The 19,537-nt window shown below is 51.6% G+C and overlaps 3 protein-coding genes across 8 annotated transcripts in view; 1 reads left to right on the plus strand and 2 right to left on the minus strand.

Annotated features, from left to right (window-relative positions):
- The window catches only part of Grep1 (glycine rich extracellular protein 1), a 21,446-nt gene extending 16,003 nt beyond the window's left edge, over nt 1-5,443 (minus strand). The window contains exon 1 of the mRNA XM_063270082.1: nt 5,302-5,443. The gene's annotated coding sequence lies outside the window, so the exon portion shown is untranslated. The remainder of the gene's footprint in view (nt 1-5,301) is intronic.
- On the plus strand, nt 5,048-15,827 carry Pkmyt1 (protein kinase, membrane associated tyrosine/threonine 1). Of its 4 annotated transcripts, none has more exons than XM_063268549.1 (9): nt 5,048-5,289; nt 10,805-11,917; nt 12,877-12,969; nt 13,077-13,370; nt 14,012-14,118; nt 14,246-14,418; nt 14,606-14,763; nt 15,424-15,501; nt 15,578-15,816. In XM_063268549.1, the coding sequence occupies exons 2-9, from the start codon at nt 11,640-11,642 to the stop codon at nt 15,687-15,689; spliced, it is 1,293 nt and encodes a 430-aa protein (XP_063124619.1). In that variant the 5' UTR covers nt 5,048-5,289; nt 10,805-11,639; the 3' UTR covers nt 15,690-15,816. The 4 variants fall into 4 exon arrangements, with proteins under 4 accessions (XP_063124619.1, XP_063124618.1, XP_017452548.1 ...); XM_063268548.1 differs by having other exon boundaries at nt 11,435-11,917; XM_017597059.3 differs by having other exon boundaries at nt 12,877-13,370.
- Nucleotides 15,802-19,480, minus strand: Paqr4 (progestin and adipoQ receptor family member 4). 3 transcript variants are annotated; one of them, XM_039085852.2, is made up of 3 exons: nt 18,936-19,480; nt 17,209-17,430; nt 15,802-15,996 (listed from the first exon to the last, which is right to left on the minus strand). In XM_039085852.2, exons 1-3 carry the CDS (start codon nt 19,099-19,101, stop codon nt 15,986-15,988), a joined length of 399 nt encoding a protein of 132 aa, XP_038941780.1. In that variant the 5' UTR covers nt 19,102-19,480; the 3' UTR covers nt 15,802-15,985. The 3 variants fall into 3 exon arrangements, with proteins under 3 accessions (XP_038941780.1, XP_006245933.1, NP_001017377.1); XM_006245871.5 differs by having other exon boundaries at nt 15,802-17,094; nt 18,700-19,480; NM_001017377.2 differs by having other exon boundaries at nt 15,802-17,094; nt 18,936-19,416.
- Between the last annotated feature and the right edge of the window lie 57 nt (nt 19,481-19,537).

Below are 19,537 nucleotides of genomic sequence, written 5' to 3' on the forward strand. Positions count from 1 at the left end.
CTTTTGTGAAAACCAATGGCAGGGTCCCTTAGCCCAGCACCTCAGTACAACAGCACCCCACTTGCCCATTTCCATCCTGCTTGGAGGAAAATGGACTGTATCTTCCACTAGTCACCGAGAAGGATGCAGGTGTGTTCTGGCCCCAACCACTACCTTCGAGTCCAGGACAACTGGATAGAAAGAACGTTCACGCTACACTGCCTGCAAGGCCATGGACACTGGTTCCTTGGTTTTCCTGATCGATTTCCCTGAAAGGCCAGCTCAGTGGGTCCTAGGCAGGGTGGTGAGTTGACCTTGGACCTTGAGGAGTCATATGGCCTTTCTGAGGCTGAGTACTGGCAGTAAAAGCCAGGGGCCAGGGCCACTGGGGTTTCTTGTTTTGTAGGTGGGGAAACAGAGGCGGAGAAGGAAAGGTTTTTGGTCCAAATGGTACAACTCCTAAGTTGGCCTAGAGTCAGATCCCAAACACTCAAACCAAGGGGTTTTCTCTCCTGCTCTAAAACTTCCCCGCTCTCCTGAGCAGGCCCAGGTCCAGTTATGTCAGTAAGACTCAGAGCTGGGGCAGCTGCAGGCCCCCTAAGCAGAGCCAGACATACAGACACACAGTACTCATTGCACGGCGCCAGGGAGGTAGAGGGAGAGATTCCAAGGGGCTACACGGGAGGTACTCTGACTGCCTGCTTGGCCAGTGCCAGGCTGCCTGGGAGCTGGCACAGCCCTGTGGAAAATACCAGCCAGTCTTGGTCCTCAGGTCAGCTTGATGTCTGCTCAAGCCCTGCAGAATCACCACACCAACTCCATCCAGGTAGTCTAAGAACACAGAGTTGGGAGCTCAAACCTGCTAGAGCACTAGTCTGGGCTGCTGAGCACCCTGAGCTGAAGGGGACAAGGGACAGAGTATCTAAATATCTAAACAGGAGAGGTATGTGGCAGGGATCAAGGGCAAGGAGATAGTAGCTGCTGGATATGCAGGACTGATGTCTAGGACAAATGTTACTTAAAATGGCGGTCTGTGTTAAAGGATTCCCTCACAGTTGTTTAACCTCCAGCAGCACCTGTGAGGGTGGGAATTTGGGAGGACAGCTGGAGGCACAGTCAGGCGCCTGTGTGCAGACACCTCCTGTACCAGCAGCTGTGCTGGTGCCCCTCAGCTGCCCCCCTCCACCCTGTGTCGGCAGCTCTTTAGGCTGGATCTGAGCTTCCGATTTCCCTTGGCTGCCTTTGGGACACCTTCCCAGACATTACCCAGTTACCCACAAATGGGTAAAGCTGACCTCTATTAACCTCCTCCCCCACTCCTGTCAAGTATTAGAATTGTTGCAACCGTGAAATGTGATATACATAGAGAAGCGAGCATACACTAGACAGAAATATACACTGTAACAAATGCTCGCAAACACTATGCAACAGAAATAGAAGGTAGCCAGTTCTCAGAAGCCACAGTCAAGGCTTCCTTCCGTTCTCCAGGGTTCCATTAGAGGATCATCTTTGCCTTCCTTTCTTGTCACTCCACTCCTTTTGTGATCCCATCTGAACAAGAGAATCTTCCTAAGAGTCTGGAAGTGTGTACAGTTCTGTACTTCTGTTGTGGTGAAGTGCCACACTGGCAGTGCTGGATGAGGGGTGGGGCTTATGGAAGAGTACCTAGAGGAGGTTTGAGGTCTTCAGTGCAAGAGTCCTAGTGTTTTGTTTTTTGCTTTTGTTGTTGATGAGACAAGGTCTCTACATGTAGTCTTGGCTGGCCTGAGACTTGCAATGAGATCTCTGAGATCTGCCTGCTTCTGGCTCTGAGTGCTGGGATTAAAGGCATGTACTGGGGCTGGAGAGATGGCTCAGCCGTTAAGAGCACCCGACTGCTCTTCCAGAGGTCATGAGTTCAATTCCCAGCAACCACATGGTGGCTCAACCATCTGTAAAGAGATCAGATGCCCTCTTCTGATGTATCTGAAGACAGCTACAGTATACTTATATATAATAAATAAATAAATCTTTAAAAAAAAAAAAAAAGGCGTGCACTGCCATGGCCAGCTAAGAGTCCTGGTTTGCTTTTTAATTGGATATTTTAAAAATTTATTTGCATTTCAAATGTTATCCCCTTTCCCTGGTTTCCCATCCATAAACCCCCTATCCTCTCCCCCCTCCCCCTAGAGTCCTGGTTTTGATCCCTTTGGGAACATGCCTCTGTCTGTTGTCTGTACCATTGCAGCATGGGTAAAGGTGACTCCCGACTTACCCAGCAGCTGCTCTTGCCTTGACCGATGCAACCTGTGGGCCCGTTTTGCATCAAAGGGAGAGAAGATTCTTACACTAGATCAGTGGTTCTCAACCTTCCTAAAGCTGCAACCCTTTAATACTTCTGCTTCATGTTGTGGTGACCCCAACCATAAATTTATCATTGCTGCCACTTCATAACTGTAATTTTTCTACTGTTATAAACTGTAATGTAAACATCTGTGTTTTCTGATGGTCTTAGGCAACCTCTGTGAAAAAATCGGGGTCGGGATTTAGCTCAATGAGGGTTGGGGATTTAGCTCAGTGGTAGAGCACTTGCCTAGCAAGCGCAAGTCCCTGGGTTCGGTCCCCAGCTCAAAAAAAATAAAATAAAATAAAATAAAAAAATAAAAAGATCGGTAGATGGTTCTAAATGGGTCGAGACCCACAGGTTGAGAACACTAGTGGGTCTCACCCATACTGATAAAAAGCACTAAACCAACTTTGGCGGATATGTGTGTGTGGGGGGGGAGGGGGTCCTCTGCTGCTTCTCAGTGTTAACTTTCACTTTCTAAACCAAACTTGCTTGCTGGCTCTAGTCATGTTTTCTTTTTCTTTTTTTTTTTTTCCTTTTTCTTTTTTCTTTTTTTCGGAGCTGGGGACCGAACCCAGGGTCTTGCGCTTGCTAGGCAAGCACTCTACCACTGAGCTAAATCCCCAACCCCCATGTTTTCTTTTTAAACCAATGAGACCATGAACCTGGGCAGAAAAGGGCAGACCTCTGATCTGCCTCTCTGCCAACAAAAGCGATTCATGTACATTTTCTCAGTTAGCACTCATTCCTTCAGGTAGGGAGGAGCTATTATTCATTTTACACGTGTGGAGACTACAACCTTCAGCTCCCTAATACAACATCTGTACACTTTTACCTGTAACCGCTACTAATTTATATTGATTGCATCTATAGTATGGTCTTTCCCTGCAGAGTGCGATGTTGACTGCTGCCGTATGCCACTGAAACGGTTTTATGTCTCACTGTAATGCTGGGGATGGAACCTAGGGCTTCACACCCGCTAGCTACCACTGAACTGACATCCTAGCTTTTTTACTCCCTTTTCCCTTGCCTTTAAGAAACAGGGTTCAAATTGCTAAAACTGCCCCAGGGTTTTGAGACAGTGTCTCACTATGTAGCCCAGGCTGGCCTGAAGCAACAACAACTTCTCCTCCTTCTCCTTCTCCTTCTCCTTCTCCTTCTCCTTCTCCTTCTCCTTCTCCTTCTCCTTCTCCTTCTCCTCCTCCTCCTCCTCCTCCTCCTCCTCCTCCTCCTCCTCCTCCTTCTTCTTCTTCTTCTTCAGATTTATTTATTTTATGTATAGGAGTACATTGTAGCTGTCTTTAGAACAGGGCTGTGAGCCGCCATGTGGTTGCTGGGAATTGAACTAGAGCCTCTGGAAGAACAGTCAGTGCTCTAAACTGCTGAGACATCTCTCCAGCCTGCCTTCCTTCTTCCTCCCCTCCCTCCCTCTCTCCCTCTTCTCTTTCTCTTCCTCCTCCTCCTCTTCCTCCTCCTTCTTCTAAAGGGCCTGGAACTTCTGATATCTATTATGGTAGCCTCAAACTAAAAAAATTCTCCTGCCTTAGCCTCCCGTTCCTCAGTGCTGGGGTTACAGAGCTATATACCACTATACCCAACTTTTACTTATCGTTTATTTGATTGATTTTAAGATAGGGGTCTTGTTATAGTGCCCAACTGGCCTCCAGTTCCTGGGCTCATGTGTTCTTTCTGCCTCGGCTGCCTCCGTGCTTGGGGTATAGGCATGTACCATTGCAGTATTTTTAGTTATTGTGTTTGTTTGTTTATTTGTTTGTTTTAATCATTATGAATTAGACTTTGAGGAATGAATAGTTAGAAGTGGGCAGGGCCTGTCCAGAAAATGGGGCCGGCAGAAAGTAGTTCTAAATAGTTGGAGAGGGACCTGCCTGGGGTCCTCAACAGGGACTAACCCAAGTCACAAGGTTCTGGCTCTCGGAGACGCTAATGCAAAGGGAAGGGCTTGGAAGTGTGCTGCTCTTGATCTTGGGTCTAGGTAGGGCCTGGCCTTCCTTCCTAAGAGATTGCCAGAACATTTTAGGGAGACTGGCTGTAAAGCATGATACCTCACTTCTACATGAAATCGATAAAGGTCCCTTTCCTGCAGAAGCAAGCTCCATCCCACGTTTGCTCACGCAGGCCTTCTGCAGAAATCATCTTAGGTTCCTTGGCTCCACGTCTCGAAGAGAGGTGACAATCTCAAGCTTGGGAATGCCCAGCATATACCGGCAGTTATGAGGGCAGGAAGAGACTGAGAGGGGTCTGAGTTGAACACTAAGTTCAGAACTAAAGGATGTAAACTGCCTCAGAAGTAACTGAAGTAAGGAGACTCCACCTTAGACGAGGCACTCTCAATCGCGATCCTGTGGTGAAGAGAACAGGTATCTGAATGTGCAGAAGATCATGCGTAACGGACATTTGATTGAGCTGCCCCAGTGGCAACTTCCTGAGGAAATGCCCCTTTTATGGATATGAATATTAAGGCAGCCAATGGAGAGCAGCGGGTAGGAGGACCATAGTTTGAAGGCCGACAAATGTCCGGAGGACACCGACGGGTCAAGGATCATTCCCACCTGGTCTCTAGGACTAAGAATTTAGCTACCTAGTCGGCAATAGTCCCCGAAGAGGTGCGCCTGCGCAGGGAGAGCGCTTGGCCAAACCTCGGGGGCGGGGAGACCTCGGTGCGCACGCAGGACGCGAGGCGGAGCCAGTGCCCCGGGCGCCTGACCGGCTGTACCAGGAGGGGGCGGGGCCACAGACGAGCCTGGGCGGGGCCTCGAGGCCGGTTTGGAATTTTTGGCGCGAGCTGGCTCCGCGCGCGTTCACGGGCCGTTCCCCTTCTTGGAGGGTGCTTCGTCCTGGTGTCCAAAGGCCCCGCTGCCCGATCCCGGCCTGCCTGGCTTCTGCGAGGTCCCCAGCGGCCTCCGCCGACCCGGAACCTGGGACCTCGCTGCTGCGCCGCGCTGCGCCCCGCCCAGCCTCCCCAGGTGAGCCCATACCCGAGTGAGATCTCCCGGCCGCGCCGCTCTTCTGCCCGGCGCCCTGGCCCGCGCTCCTGCTGCACTGCGCCCCGTGACGGACCCCCAGCCTCCCCTCAGTGTCCGGTCGCACCCCTGCAGCAGCCCCACCCCTCCCTGTTTGTCACGGGCTCGGCTAGCCCTCAGATGACGCCAGGTCAGCGCTGTCGTCCACGCCCCGCCTACTTCCCCCGGGCCCTCTGTCCCTTCCCACTGGGTCTGCCCCTCTCCCCCCCACCCCCCGCCACTCTCTGGGAAGAGCCCCTTGACCTAGTGACAGCCTGTCTACGCAATTGTTTGTCAGAGTTCCCCAGCCCACTGAGCGAATTTAGCAGCGGCCCTGCACGAGAGGAACTCAGTCTAAGCTAGGTGGTGGTCATCAGATGTGTCCACAGCTCAGTAAGGGTGAGGCCCCTGGAAACCTCGGAGGTCTCCTGGCTGACTGGTGGCTCAGGACCACTCTGGACTCAGCCAGGACTCCACTACCAACCCTTTTCACCCCATAAAGGCTGTTTGACCAGGCCAGAGGTATTATAATGTAAATGACCAGTGACTTTGAAACGAAGATGACATTAAGAGGAGAGAGCCTTTCTGGCTGAAGACAGAAGGTGATGGACTCCTAGGTGCTAGGCATGGAGTCTGTATTCCTTCTTCCTTTAAAAAAAAAGTCTTCTTGTTATTTTTTTTAACATATGGGTATTTTTGTCTGTATGTGTGTTTGAGCACTACGTTTGTGCCTAGTGCCACATAAGTCAGAAAAGGGTGTCAGAACCTCTTGGAATTGGAGTTGCAGATGCTTATGATGTCAGTGTGTCAGAGAAACAAACCTGGTCCTTTGGAAGGGCAGCAAGTACTCTTACCACCCACCCCCCTTAAGGTTGTCCCTTCACAGTTGTAGGTTTAATTAATCAGCATTATCATGGATCGTGACAGTCTAATTCCTTCAAGAAGACCTGGGATGGGATTTGTGTTTGTTATCTGGGGGTGAGGGGGCATCAAACCCAGGACCCTGATTGTGCTAGGCAGGTACTCTTATCACTAAGCTAAAGGCCACCTCTGAGATGGGATTCTTGAAGTAAATAGAGCCATAACAAGAGAGCCTTCCAGCCAAGCCTCTTAATTTAAGTACCTAACCTAAGTAGTAATTTGATCTACCCAGCACCAGAGGCTAGGTGTGGCATCTTTTGATACATTGTGGCTTCCCCAAAAATGGACTCTTTCTGTTGCTTTCTTACCTTTGTTTCAATTACAACATTGTAGCAACCTTCTGCCCCTTCTGTCCCCCGGGCACACAGTTAGTTAACTGACACGGTTACACTACTATACTTGAGTCATTTCAACTACTATCTAAAGCACTGATTAAGACAGCAGTTAGCATTCATGCTAGACACCAGTCTTAAGTCCTTCAACGTTCTGTATGTCCGTGCAGAGCAGATTTAGGGCCTGGAGTTAGATTAATAAGTTAGTTGGTTTAGCATTTGCCTAACATGAATCATGCCCTAAGTTCAATATATAGCCCCACATGTAGTGGGACATGGCTATGATCCTAGCTCCATAGAGATGGTGTCAGGAGGATCAAAACATCACAGTTTTCCTTGACTGCACAGCCAGAGAGCTTGAAGACAACCTACACTAGAGAACCTGTCTCAAAACACAAAACAAAACAAAAATAAATCTCAGATTTAGAAAGCGCAGATGAAAGCCTGAGGTGTAGTCCTGCTAGAATGCTTTCCTGGCATGTTAGCCCCTTGGTTTGACCCATAGTGACTAATAGCTTTTAAATAACAGTTTGATCCATAAATGAATAAACATCCTAAGAAAGCATATATATATATATATATGTATATATGCTTTATATAATATATATGCATATGCTTTTTATATATAATGTATTATAATGTATATGTGCATATATATATATATATATATATATATATATATATATATATCCCCACCCCTGGTGAATCTGGGGCATCCATTCCAAGATCAAACACTAATATTTCTGTCCTTGAATGTCAGCTAATGGTGCTAGCTCATGCTTGTAATTCTAGCACTCAGAAGGCTGAGACAGGATGATTGCTTCAAGTTCAAGATCAGTCCAGACTACATAGACTTTTCTCAAAACAAAACTATAAATTTCTGGGTGAGAAAACTAGATAAAGTTGATTTTTTTTTCCCCTGAAGTAAATTTTTTTTTTATGTAGCTACCCAGTTGTTGAGAAGATTCTGCTTTCCTGTTGGATTGTTCGGCATCCTTTTTGAAATAAGCATTTCCAGCTCTCTGGAGGTTGAGGCAGGAGGCTGCTCAAAGCCAGCTTGAACTACATAACGAGTCCTGTCTTGAGGGGGAAAAAACACAAAACAAAAAAAAAAAATTTTAAGACAGGGTCACTCCGTGTAGACCTGGCTGTCTTAAAACTTGCTTTATGGGCTGGAGAGATGGCTCAGCGGTTAAGAGCACCCGACTGCTCTTCCAGAGGTCATGAGTTCAATTCCCAGCAACCACATGGTGGCTCACAACCATCTGTAAAGAGATCCGATGCCCTCTTCTGGTGTGTCTGAAGACAGCTACAGTGTACTTATATATAATAAATAAATAAATCTTTAAAAAAAAAAAAAAAAACAAACTTGCTTTATAGACTAGACTGGCCTTGAACTCACAGATCAGCCTGCTTTAGCCTCCCAAGTGCTGGGGTTAAAGGTGTGTGCCACTGTGCTCAGCTTCAAAGAAAAAATGATTTAACCACAAGTTTTAGAACCCTTAGTTTACCCCCTTCATCTTTATGCAAATAAACTTTCTTGATTACTGTGGCTTTGTAGAAAGTTTGAAAATTTGGAATTATGAGTCTTCCAAATTTAGTCTTTTACGAGAGTTTGACTGGAAGTGGGCTGCTCAGGTCTCCTGAACTCACATACAAATTATAGAAGCAACTTGTTATTTTTTTTCCCCACTTTCATTTTTCTGAGACAAGGTTTCTCTTTGTAACCCTAGCAGTCCTGGAACTCCCTCTGTAGACCAGGCTGGCCTCAAACTCACAGAGATCCGCCTGCCTCTGCCTCACAAGTGCTGGGATTAAAGGCGTGCACCACCACCGCTAGGATGCTCATTGCTTTCAGTGATGAAGCCATCTGGGATCCTAGCGGGGATCCGGGATTGTACAGTGTGAGCTGAGGAAAGTCTGGTAACACTGTAACTGTATACCAGTCTGCAACTTCAAGACCATTGCAGTGAACAGGTCTCCCCTTTTAGTTAGGCCTTTAGTTCTTCCTATGTGCATGTGTGTGTCAGGGTGGGCGGGGGTCTCTGCAACCACTAGGGCCTGCAAAGGGTTGATCTCTGTGAGGCAAAAAGAAAATCCAGTTCAACCCGACTCAGTAGCTGGTGTTGGTTCAAACTTTTAGAATTTGACACTGGGTAGTTTATTATTGGTATATTTAACTATAATACAGTTTGGAACGGGCTTCCTGCTGTAACAGAATCCCCTCTGTACAAGGAAGCATAACTAGATCAAAACTCCCCTCAGTTCTGTAGATAGGCTATATGTGTTATCTTAAGGCCTAGGGGAGGAACTGAGCTATTAGCCACCTCCATTCTGCTTGGGGAAGCCTGGGGAGACAGGTGTGGCCAGGCTCTCTAGCACAGGGATTAGACTACTAGTCACCTCTATTCCTAGCCTTCTGAAAAGACAATGATGTGTGTTGAATGTTCTTGGTGTCCCTAGTGCTGACTGTGAGTGCAAGGACATCTGTGCATAGGTCCATTCATTTTGGTTTGGGTAATAGGGATCAAACCAGAGCCGGTCACATGACAGGGAAGTGCTCCTCCGCTGAGCTAGTGAGCTACATTTCTTCTCTTGATCTTCTTCCTCCTCTTTTTCCTCTCCCTCTCCCTCTCCCCTCCCCCTCCCTCTCCCTCTCCTCCCTCTCCCCTCCCCCTCCCTCTCCTTCTCCTCCCTCTCCCTCTCCTCCCCTTCCCTCTCCCTCTCCCCTCCCCCTCCCTCTCCCTCTCCTCTCCCCCTCCCTCTCCCTCTCCTCCCCCCTCCCCCTCCCCCTCCCCCTCCCCCTCCCCCTCCCCCTCCCTCTCTCCCCCCATCTCCTTTCCTTTTTTTCTAGACAGGGTCTTACTATATATGTAGCCCTGGCTAGCCTGGATCTCTCTGTGTAGACTAAGTTGGTCTCAAGCTCATAAAGATTCTATGCCTCCTGAATGCTAACATTAAAGGCATCTGCCATCATGCCCAGCAGTTCCTCCTAGTTGCTTGTTTGTTTTGTTTATTTTATGTATATGGGTGTTTTGCCTGAATGTATCCTGTGGTTTTTTTGTTTGGTTGGTTGGTTGGTTTTGTTTTTGTTTTTGTTCTTTTTCGGGGCTGGGGACCGAACCCAGGGCCTTGCGCTTCCTAGGCAAGCGCTCTACCACTGAGCTAAATCCCCAACCCGTATCCTGTGTTTTATAAGTGAGTGGTGTGGGTGGAGGCTAAAAGAGGGTGTCAGATTCCTAAGCAGCCATGCCAGTGCTGAAAATTCTAGACGAGCAGTCGCTCCTCTTTACTGCTCAGCTACCTCTCCAGCCCCTTTTTTCTTCTTTTTGAGACAAAATCTGGATACTTGGGTTTTAAACTCGTGTTGGTCTTGAATTCTATCTGTAGCCAAGGACAGCCTTAAACTCCTTATCCTTTTGCCTCTGCCTCCCAAGTACTGGGATTATAGGTGACAGTCACTGTGCCCAGCTCCTTTCACCCCTCCACCTTACTCTTTTTTTTTTTTTTTTTTTAGATTTATTTATTGGGGACTGGAGAGATGTATCTGGTGTATCTGAAGACAGCTACACTGTACTTACACATAAAATAAATAAATCTAAAAAAAAGATTTATTATGTACAGTGTTCTGCCTGCATATCTGTCTGTACAACAGAAGAGGGCATCAGATCCCACTACAGATAGTTGTGAGCCACCACGCGGTTGCTGGGAATTGAACTCAGGACCTCTGGGAGAGCAGTCAGTGCTCTTAACCACTGAGCCATCTCTCCAGCCCTCTATCTTACTTTTTTAAACAGTATTGTCAGATATGAACATCTCAGTATTTCAAAGTCAAGTTTCCCTGGGCACAGCCTCAGGGCTCTGTTTAACAGATTGCCTCTACCCTGGGCAGTATATCTAAGCTGGACTGTGGGACAGTGGTGCGCTTTTTCCTGGCTAGCCCTCTTGCCTTAGAAGCAGAGTGCTGGGCTGGGGATTTAGCTCAGTGGTAGAGCGCTTACCTAGGAAGCGCAAGGCCCTGGGTTGGGTCCCCAGCTCCGGAAAAAAAGAACCAAAAAAAAAAAAAAAGAAGAAGAAGAAGCAGAGTGCTGAGACATGCCGAGGCCTCTGGCATCCCTCACTTGCCTCGTCTAATGTGCAACTCTCTTCCTGTGAATGAGCTGGGGCTGGAACCATGGGCTTCTCACCCTGCTAGCCCGATGTCGAACTTCCATCTTGTCTTTCAGGAGAGAGAAGAAAGGTCTTGGCTAGTCTACCACTCAACTGAAAACCAGCCTCTGCCCTGTGGAGTTGCTGAGAGACTGAGTGATGCCGAGAGCCTGCTCTTCCAGGCAAACACTAACTGTGACAGGGAGCAGAGGCAGCAGAGCCTCACCTCCGGGCCCTGCACACAGCCGGCGACCATTTCTCCACATTCTCAGCAAGATTTGCTAGATTTTCTTCTGTAAACCCTTCACTTCTCTGTCTGTAGTACTACATTCAGAGACTTAAGATGAATAGTTCCCCTCTATTCTATTTCTGAGGAGAAGTCCCCAGGTCTCATATTAAGTAGGGATATTCTAGAGGAGAATCAATTCTAGTACGATAACTCTGAAAATAGAAGAAGGAAGTTTTGGAACTCAGAAGTTGTTTTTACTGTTTTAAACTGGTGATGAGGGACCTTGGGAGAGGCTTCAGGGAGGAAGGCTGAATGGACAACTGTGGGGCTGCCAGGCTTAGAGTTTCCCTGCCGAGTATGAGGCCCTCAGGGATCCAGGGACACAGGATATGGTCCTGACTTCGTATAAATGCCACCTCCCAACCTCAGATGGCACTGATACAGGTGTGTGATGGCCTGTCCTTTTTCTTCTCTGCAGGTACTTGTGTCCTATACAACCTTCATGCGGACAATAGAACTTGTGTGTAGCAAAGAAGTGGCTCTCTTGTGGGCCACAGGATCCAGCTCTGTCTGAGGGGACACCTTGTGCTCTGACCCTCTAGCACTGACCATGTCCATGCCCACTGAGGGCACCCCACCACCCCTAAGTGGTACCCCCATCCCAGTTCCAGCTTACTTCCGACATGCAGAACCTGGTTTCTCCCTCAAAAGGCCTGGGGGCCTCAGCCGGAGCCTTCCACCTCGGCCCCCTGCCAAGGGCAGCATCCCTGTCAGCCGTCTATTCCCCCCTCGGACCCCCGGCTGGCAGCAGCCCCAGCCCCGGAGGGTGTCTTTCCTGTGCGAGACCTCAGAGACGTTGCAGAGCCCTGGGTACGACCCGAGCCGGCCAGAGTCCTTCTTTCAGCAGAATTTCCAGAGGCTCAGCCGACTGGGTCATGGCTCCTATGGAGAAGTCTTCAAGGTAAATGAAGGGTGGTTTCCCAGGCTTCTCCAGGGAGCCTCTGCCGTGGGGTCCCCTCCCCCATCGGTGGGATAGTGTCCTAGGCATCCTGCTGCCCTTTTTCTCTGACAGCCTGCCTCTCTAGGGCTAACAGCCACTTCCCCATCCCAAGATTAAGTGCCTCCGAGAGCCGCCTCGTGCACACTGGCCTTGTGTCCAGGCCCTAGCACAGCGCACAGCAGGTCTCCGCTCTGCCTAGAGATGGCTGTGCTGGGCTCCATGACTGGTCTGTCTGACTGGAGCTGATCCCAGTGCCCACCACAGTCCCTAGGCTAGCAGGCTCAAAAGCTGTTCCTTCCCCTGGTCCATCATCATTTTCTTTTCTATTAAGATTTATTTTATACACACACACACACACACACACACACACACACACACACACACACTGTAGCTGTCCTCAGACACACCAGAAGAGGGCACCAGATCACATTACGGATGGTTGTGAGCCACCATGTGGTTGCTGAGAATTGAACTCAGGACCTCTGGAAGAGCAGTCAGTGCTCTTAACCACTGAGCCATCTCTCCAGCCCATTATTTTCTTTAATATGATTTTAATTTTCCAAGTATATATCTTGTGAAATAATAGCTTTCCTTTATGCAAGCATTACATGGAAGCAATTTTATTTCAAAGGCAAGCAGCCCAGGCCACGGACCAGCTTTCCTCAGCAGTGGAGAGCTCAGACAGCAGAGCACACTGCCACGTTTGGGGACTGCTATATCCTCTTGGCACTAGACCGGTCAGAGCATAGGTCTAACCTGTTGCTGGGTCTCTGGTGCACCGTCCTGCAGTGCACATGCGTCCAGTTATCATGCAGAGGTCTAAGGCTGACATGTATTTCCCTATATTGTGCAACTGTGACAGCATTCTTTGACTGTCACCACCCCCCAAATTCTGCTTCTGGGCAACGCTTCCCTTCCAGGTGCGCTCCAAGGAAGATGGGCGACTCTATGCTGTTAAGCGCTCCATGTCACCATTCCGAGGCCCCAAAGATCGGACTCGTAAACTGGCTGAGGTAGGCGGCCACGAGAAGGTGGGGCAGCACCCACATTGCGTGAGACTGGAGCGGGCCTGGGAGGAGGGTGGCATCCTATACCTGCAGACAGAGCTCTGTGGGCCCAGCCTGCAGCAACACTGTGAAGCCTGGGGGGCCAGCCTGCCAGAGGCCCAGGTCTGGGGCTACTTGCGGGACACTCTTCTGGCTCTGGACCATCTACACAGTCAAGGCCTAGTTCACCTGGATGTTAAGCCTGCCAACATCTTCTTGGGCCCCCGGGGCCGCTGCAAGCTGGGCGACTTTGGACTACTGGTGGAGCTCGGTTCAGCCGGTGCTGGCGAGGCCCAGGAGGGAGATCCTCGCTACATGGCTCCAGAACTGCTGCGGGGCTCCTATGGGACAGCTGCAGATGTGTTCAGGTGAGGCTGGGATGGGGACTGTCAGCCCTTTATTGGTAGCTGATCAGCAAAAAGGGACTGCCCAGTAGAGGAGTTCTTTCCTGGCACTAGGGCAGGAAGGCATTCAGGCCCGGGAGGTGCTGCCCCTCCCTGCTAGCTGAGAGGTTTCCAGAGTAAGCATCAGGCCTGCCAGAGGCCCCTTTATGTTGTGCTGGCCACTTCCTTGCAGCTCCGTGGCTGTGCTCCAGGACAGGGAGAATAATGAGGCAGAGGGACTTGTCAGGTCCACAGTTGACATCTGGGACTACAGCCAGGCCCAGGGTTTTGAGTCCATACTGACTTCTACTACCCTGTGTCAGTGTGTTCTGCATACGACTACAGAATGTTGATGCCAGCCCTAATAAGCATGGAAACCAATTTGCATGTCAGTGTGGTTCTGATGGACTCTATGCACTGGGTTAACTGCTTGAATGTGGGGTCCACATTTCACAACACAGGGAATTGCTGCTCACTGGCCTTCCAGGGCTCTCTCAAAGCTCCTCACGTCTCACTAAGGTTTATAGTCGAAGAGAACAGCCCTTTCCCACCTAGATGCTGAGTAGGACTTGGATCTGCATCACACAGCTGACTGCCTCTTTGTCTTCATGCCCTGTCCTTCCTAGTCTGGGTCTCACCATCTTGGAAGTGGCCTGCAATATGGAACTGCCCCACGGTGGGGAGGGATGGCAGCAGCTGCGCCAGGGATACTTGCCGCCCGAGTTCACTGCTGGTGAGTGGGGGTTCAGAATAGCCAGCTATCACAGCTCTGGCAAGGGGTGGCAAGTACTAGGGGGCGCCATTGCAGCAAGGGCCCAGTCAGTACCCTGACCCCTGACGTGGCCCTGCCTCATTGGCAGGTCTGTCTTCTGAGCTGCGTTCTGTCCTCACCATGATGTTGGAGCCTGACCCCCAGCTTCGAGCCACGGCTGAGGTCCTGCTGGCCTTGCCCATGCTGAGGCAGCCACGTCCCTGGAATGTTCTGTGGTATATGGCTGCAGAAGCCCTGAGTCGAGGTTGGGCCCTGTGGCAGGTAAGCCTTTATGTGCTGGGCTATCCTACCTGTACCTTGCCTAGGGGACCTTCCTGGTCTCCTGAGGCTCACTTCTTCTGAACTTACGGTATGGATCGGGTTGTCCTTGAACTCATCTTCCTACCTCAGCCTCACAAGTGCTGTGATCTGTCACAGGCTTGGTTTCTGAGGCTCACTTTTTCCTTAGGCTCTGGTCACTCTGCTCTGCTGGCTCTGGCATGGCCTGGTTCATCCTGCCAGTTGGCTGCAGCCTCCAGGCCCACCAGCCACACCACCTGGCTCTCCACCATGCAGTCCCCTCCTGGACAGCACCCTCTCCAGCAACTGGGATGATGACAGCATAGGGTGGGTGAGAGAATCCTGGACACAGGGGTGGCATCTGTGTACATCACTGGTCAGTGCAAGGGGTCTTAGGCCCTATGCAGAAGGTGGGTGAATGGGCCTCTGTCACACTCAGGGGACAAAGACTGCCAGTGTAGAGGTAGCTTGTGGTCTGTGTGGGCAGCTGTGACATTCAGTGCAGGATTGCAGTCCCACCTCTGCAGAGGCCACCCCAGTTCAGATATAAAGTGCTGTCTTCCTCTGAGTGGATGCCTCCCAGCATCTGGTAAGCCCTGCCTGAGAGAATTCCCTTGCTCCCAAGTGTCTGCTAGCCAAGGGAGAGTGCATATATAATTAAGAAACTGCTGCAGTGAGACACCATGCACTCTCAGGACTCCTCCCTTTATAGTGCCATTCCCCGCACTCCGAAAGCTCACTCTAACATAGCAAAATGCTAGAAAAGCTTCATTTAGCAAAACTTGACACCCAGCTCAATTGAACCTGAAAAGGGACAGAGCTAGCCCGTGAACGTGGTCAGATGGGAGGACTTGTCAGCTGCCAGTGTTTATTTCAGTTATGGCCTTGTTCCTTCACCAAACAGGGGCCTGGAACTCAGAAGGATCAGAGCTGTTTTTATCCTGCTTTGCCCAATCCTCAATGCTCTGCTTGTCCTCTTTCTTGTAGCCCCTCACTTTCCCCAGAGACCATCCTGTCCCGGATCACGAGGAGAACCTCTACCCCTCGGGGCAGGTACACACCAAGGTGAGGAGGTGAGCCAACTGTGGGCGGTCAGAGTTGTCTGTAGGATCCATGTCTTACAACTCTTTTCTCCCCCAAGGGATGTCCTGGACCTAACTGATATGGACTCAGAGCCTCCAAGAGGTCCCTGCCCCACCTTTGAGCCAAGGAATCTCCTCAGCCTGTTTGAGGACTCCCTAGACCCAGCCTGAGCCACAGGCCCAGTCAGCCTTGGTGCTTTTAAACCTCTGAACTTCTTGCCCACCTCTCCCCCTGAAACTTCTGTATCTAATAAAAAGTAATGAGTCTTGGGAACACCCAAGGTTGCTCATATGGCAACAGAGTGCTTCTTGTCCCTTTATTGATGTTGCCTAGGGTCTTAGGCCTTTGGGATGTCTGGCTCTGAGTCGATCCCCTGCTATAGAGTGCCCTTGGGCCAGCAGGCTGGAGCCACCCACTGTGTAGAGGTTTCCTGAGCAGACAAGTCTCTGATGGGCAGGTCAGTCAGTCAGACCATGGCTGTGAAGAGATGAGTTGTTGGTCCAGTGAAGCCTGAGTCCAACCCCTCCATTCCACATCTGCGCCTTTTGCCTAGGAAAAGCAGCAGCTCCCCTCGTGTCTCTTGGTCAGATAATACAAGCAGGACCAATGCCCGCTTGGTTCTGAGAGAAGGTCCTGGTCCTCTCCTCTGCACCCTCACTGCAGGAATGACAGGGACAGCAAGATTCTGGCTGCTGAGAGGTGTGGCATGCAGAGCAGGAAGCTGGAGATCAGGAAGCGGGGTCAGAGAGGCTAGTTCAAGAATCCAGGAGGTGTTGGATGGGAGCAGCAACATAGGGGTAGTGGTTCTGGGCTGGAGGCTTGGTAAGTTGGCAGGACTCAACTGTCAGAGACTCACAGGTCAAACAGGGTAAATTGAAAAAAAAAAAAAATGGTTTCCTTCTAATGACGGCAAACCAGTATGCTGGAGGGAAGATGACAAGGAGAGGGGTAGCTGGATTTGAAGGCCTGGGTGCAAGAAGAGGTTAATCCATGGGGAGGAACGAAGAGTGGTCTCCCAGCTAGGAAGTCCCATGTGCTGGTTCTTCCAGGGAACCAGCCCCTTGCAGACCAGCAGGAGGAAAGGTGGTGTAATTTGTCCCAGAAAGCTGTGGGCAGGCCAGTTTGGCAGCTAGGAGGCAGCTCAGTCTGGGGGACAGGCATGGCGCGCAGCCCAGAGCAGGTCAGGCACAACCCCAGCATGGAGCTGGAGGATGGAGCCCACGCTCAGCAAGTGCATGATTTGGTGGGAGTTGCCCCAGTAGTCGAAGCGGCCAGGCCCCCAGCGCTCTGGCAGGCGTGCCACATTCACCAGCCCTCCCAGCAGAGCCAGTGCGTCCATGCGCAGGTAGCAGGGCAGGGAGCCTGGAGCCCCTGAGCCCAGCCCCACTCCACGGGCCCCAAACACCAGCAGGCGGGCCCCAGCTTGCCAACCAAAGGCTCGAAGCCGGGCACTGGTGGAGGGGGCAGTGAGGGCTCTCCAGCCGGCTACACCTGACAGTGCAGTGTAACCCATCAGGGCAGCTGGGCGAAGCCAGGGTCTGCAAGCCAGAGTGCAGTGGATGATGGGTAGGGCCCCTGCAGAGAGAGAGAGAGAGCAGAGAACGGATTTAAGTCCAAACTAGCTGACCTTCCCAGCCCGGGGCTCCCACCAGTGGCCCTTGCCTCCACCTTCCTGGGGCCCAGGCTCACCAAGGGTGTTGACAAGACAGACTCCACACATATCCAGGGCAAGGAGCCGGGTGTACACAGGACTGCCTCCCTGGTGGCACATGAAGAGGTGATAGAGCACAGAGGCTGCAGGGGGCGCCAGGCAGGCCACACAATGTGTGCCTCCTAGCCAGCCATCCTTGCCCAGCTGACTCCAGGGCATGGTCATTGGCACTAGCACCAGGAAGCCCAGCAGGGCTAGCCCTAGACGGGAGGGAGAGTTATACATCAGACACATTCAGCGTAAAAGGAGAAGCACATCCACAAAGGTATCCGTGGGAGCCAGGAAAACAGCTTAGTTGGTGAAAGCTGTTTAAGCCTGACAACCTCAGCTTGATCCTGGACTCCCCGTGGTAGGAGAGAACCAATCCTCACAGATCGTCTTCTAACCTTCATTCCTGGGCAGAAGTACACCCACCCACCCAGTCATACACCAATATATAAATGTTAAATAAACATAAAGACCCAAAGCGGCCTGACTATGGAGAACAAAGGGAAGACGGAGCAAGGCAGAATTCAGTGCTGTTGCCTGCCCACACAGAGGCAGGTCTTGTGGGCTACAAACTTTCAGAAGGGATCCTGTCAGGGTGGAGGAAGCAGAGGCAGTGAGCCCCACTTTGCAGGTGCAGAAACAGGCTTGGAGTAACCCGTCCCAGCTGAGCCCAGTCAGTAGGCAAAGCATAGAGGATGATGAACCAGGGCAGCCTAATTCCTACCTAAAGCCACAGCTCCTCCCTGCCTCACAGGCTAGACCAGGTCTGTCTGTCTGTCCTGGAGTGTCTTCAGAAACCTGGAGAAGCATGACCTCAGCCTGAGTTCTGATTAGGACAGGAGGGACATACCAGCCTCAGGGTTACTTAACACTGTCAAATGTCCAGGCAGACGGAGGCTTTGGGTCTTTGTTTTCCATAAAGAAAGCAAGCCAGAAAAGGCCAGAAGGAGGGGAAAGGACTGGGAGAAGCCTATCCTATCTCCACTGGGGTGCTTTCAGGAAGGAGCTCGGTTCCTCCCAATGCTGGCCTTTCTTGGACATTCCCACCGTTCCCCACAGGCAGTTGGCAATGCCTGGATAGAAGACAAATGCAGGCATGAGCCCCACTCTTGGTGGGGGTCTGACTGAACAATAGCGCTCTTCCTCTAGAGAAAAGCCCGATTCTAAACCTAGCTGGCTCTAGTTCCCTCTCCCAGCTGGGGCGCCTCAAGGACAGGCCAGGGCTGTGTCAGCAGAGCTCTAGGGGCCCGCAAGAAGTGTGTTTGGGGGTGGGGGTGGGGAATGAGCCACCAGGCGGAGCCCCACGGTACTGCTCTGGTCGCGGGGACCCTAGGCTACCGCGAGGAGGGGCTAGGGTCAGACAGGGGCGGTCTTCTTCTCTCTGACTCCTCCTAGCCAGTGAACACCCATCTCCAGGATGAGCGCTGGAGGGGGAAGGTGCCCAAAGCGCAGGATTACCAAGGGGATACCAAGATTCTTACCTCTAGAGCTCAGCCGGATTAAGCTGGCTCCCATTCTGCTCCCCTCTCCTGCCTTGGGGCACTACTGGGAAAGCAGAAGCTGGCAACGAAGCCTGGGACAATGGCAGCTTTGTCACCACAGCGCCTGACCCAACCAGGGCAGGGACAGCCGAGGACTTGGGCTTAGGGGGCTGCTGTGCTCCCAGGCAAGGCGGCCGCGAGTGCAAGAAGCATGAATCGGGGTGCGGCTCACCTACCGTGTGTGTAGATGTTGCCCAGCTCGTTGTGTAGGTAGAAAAGACTGCGCAGGCAGCCCGAGCCGCTGCTGGCCGGCCGGTAGCCGGTCAATACGAACTTATTGAACTGCAGGTGTGGCGGCGAGCTAGCCCAGTCCAGAAGACGCGGCCCGGTCAGGAACGCCATGGCCTCACGCACTGCGGCCGACCGGCGACCCTCTGCTCCTGGATTTCCTTCTCAGTGGAGCTGCAGCGCTGGGAAGCTCATCCCGATTCACCTCCCGCTGTCCGGTCGCCCTGCCGGGGTCAGCCGGGGGTCCTGGCCCCCTTCCCTTACACGCTGCGCACGCGCGAGTTCGACGCCCCCGCAAGGGAGAGGAAGCTGGCAACCCCACTGTCGGAGCTCAGTGCATTCAGCTCCACCGTGGCAAAGCGGCGGAGGGAGAGCTCCGGAGGGCCGCAACAGCAGCCGGGCGTCTCGCCGCAGCCCTGAGGACGGGCGCGGCCGGACGCCGGAGGGGACAGCAAGCTCCACCCCGGCTCCTCGCCCCCGCCACCCTGGCTGTGTTTCGCGCGCTAGATTCCTGACGTTCACGTTGCAGGGACCAATGAGCACTGCGGGC

Source organism: Rattus norvegicus, chromosome 10 (genome assembly GCF_036323735.1).
Source record: "Rattus norvegicus strain BN/NHsdMcwi chromosome 10, GRCr8, whole genome shotgun sequence".
NCBI classification, from domain to species: Eukaryota; Metazoa; Chordata; class Mammalia; order Rodentia; family Muridae; genus Rattus; species Rattus norvegicus.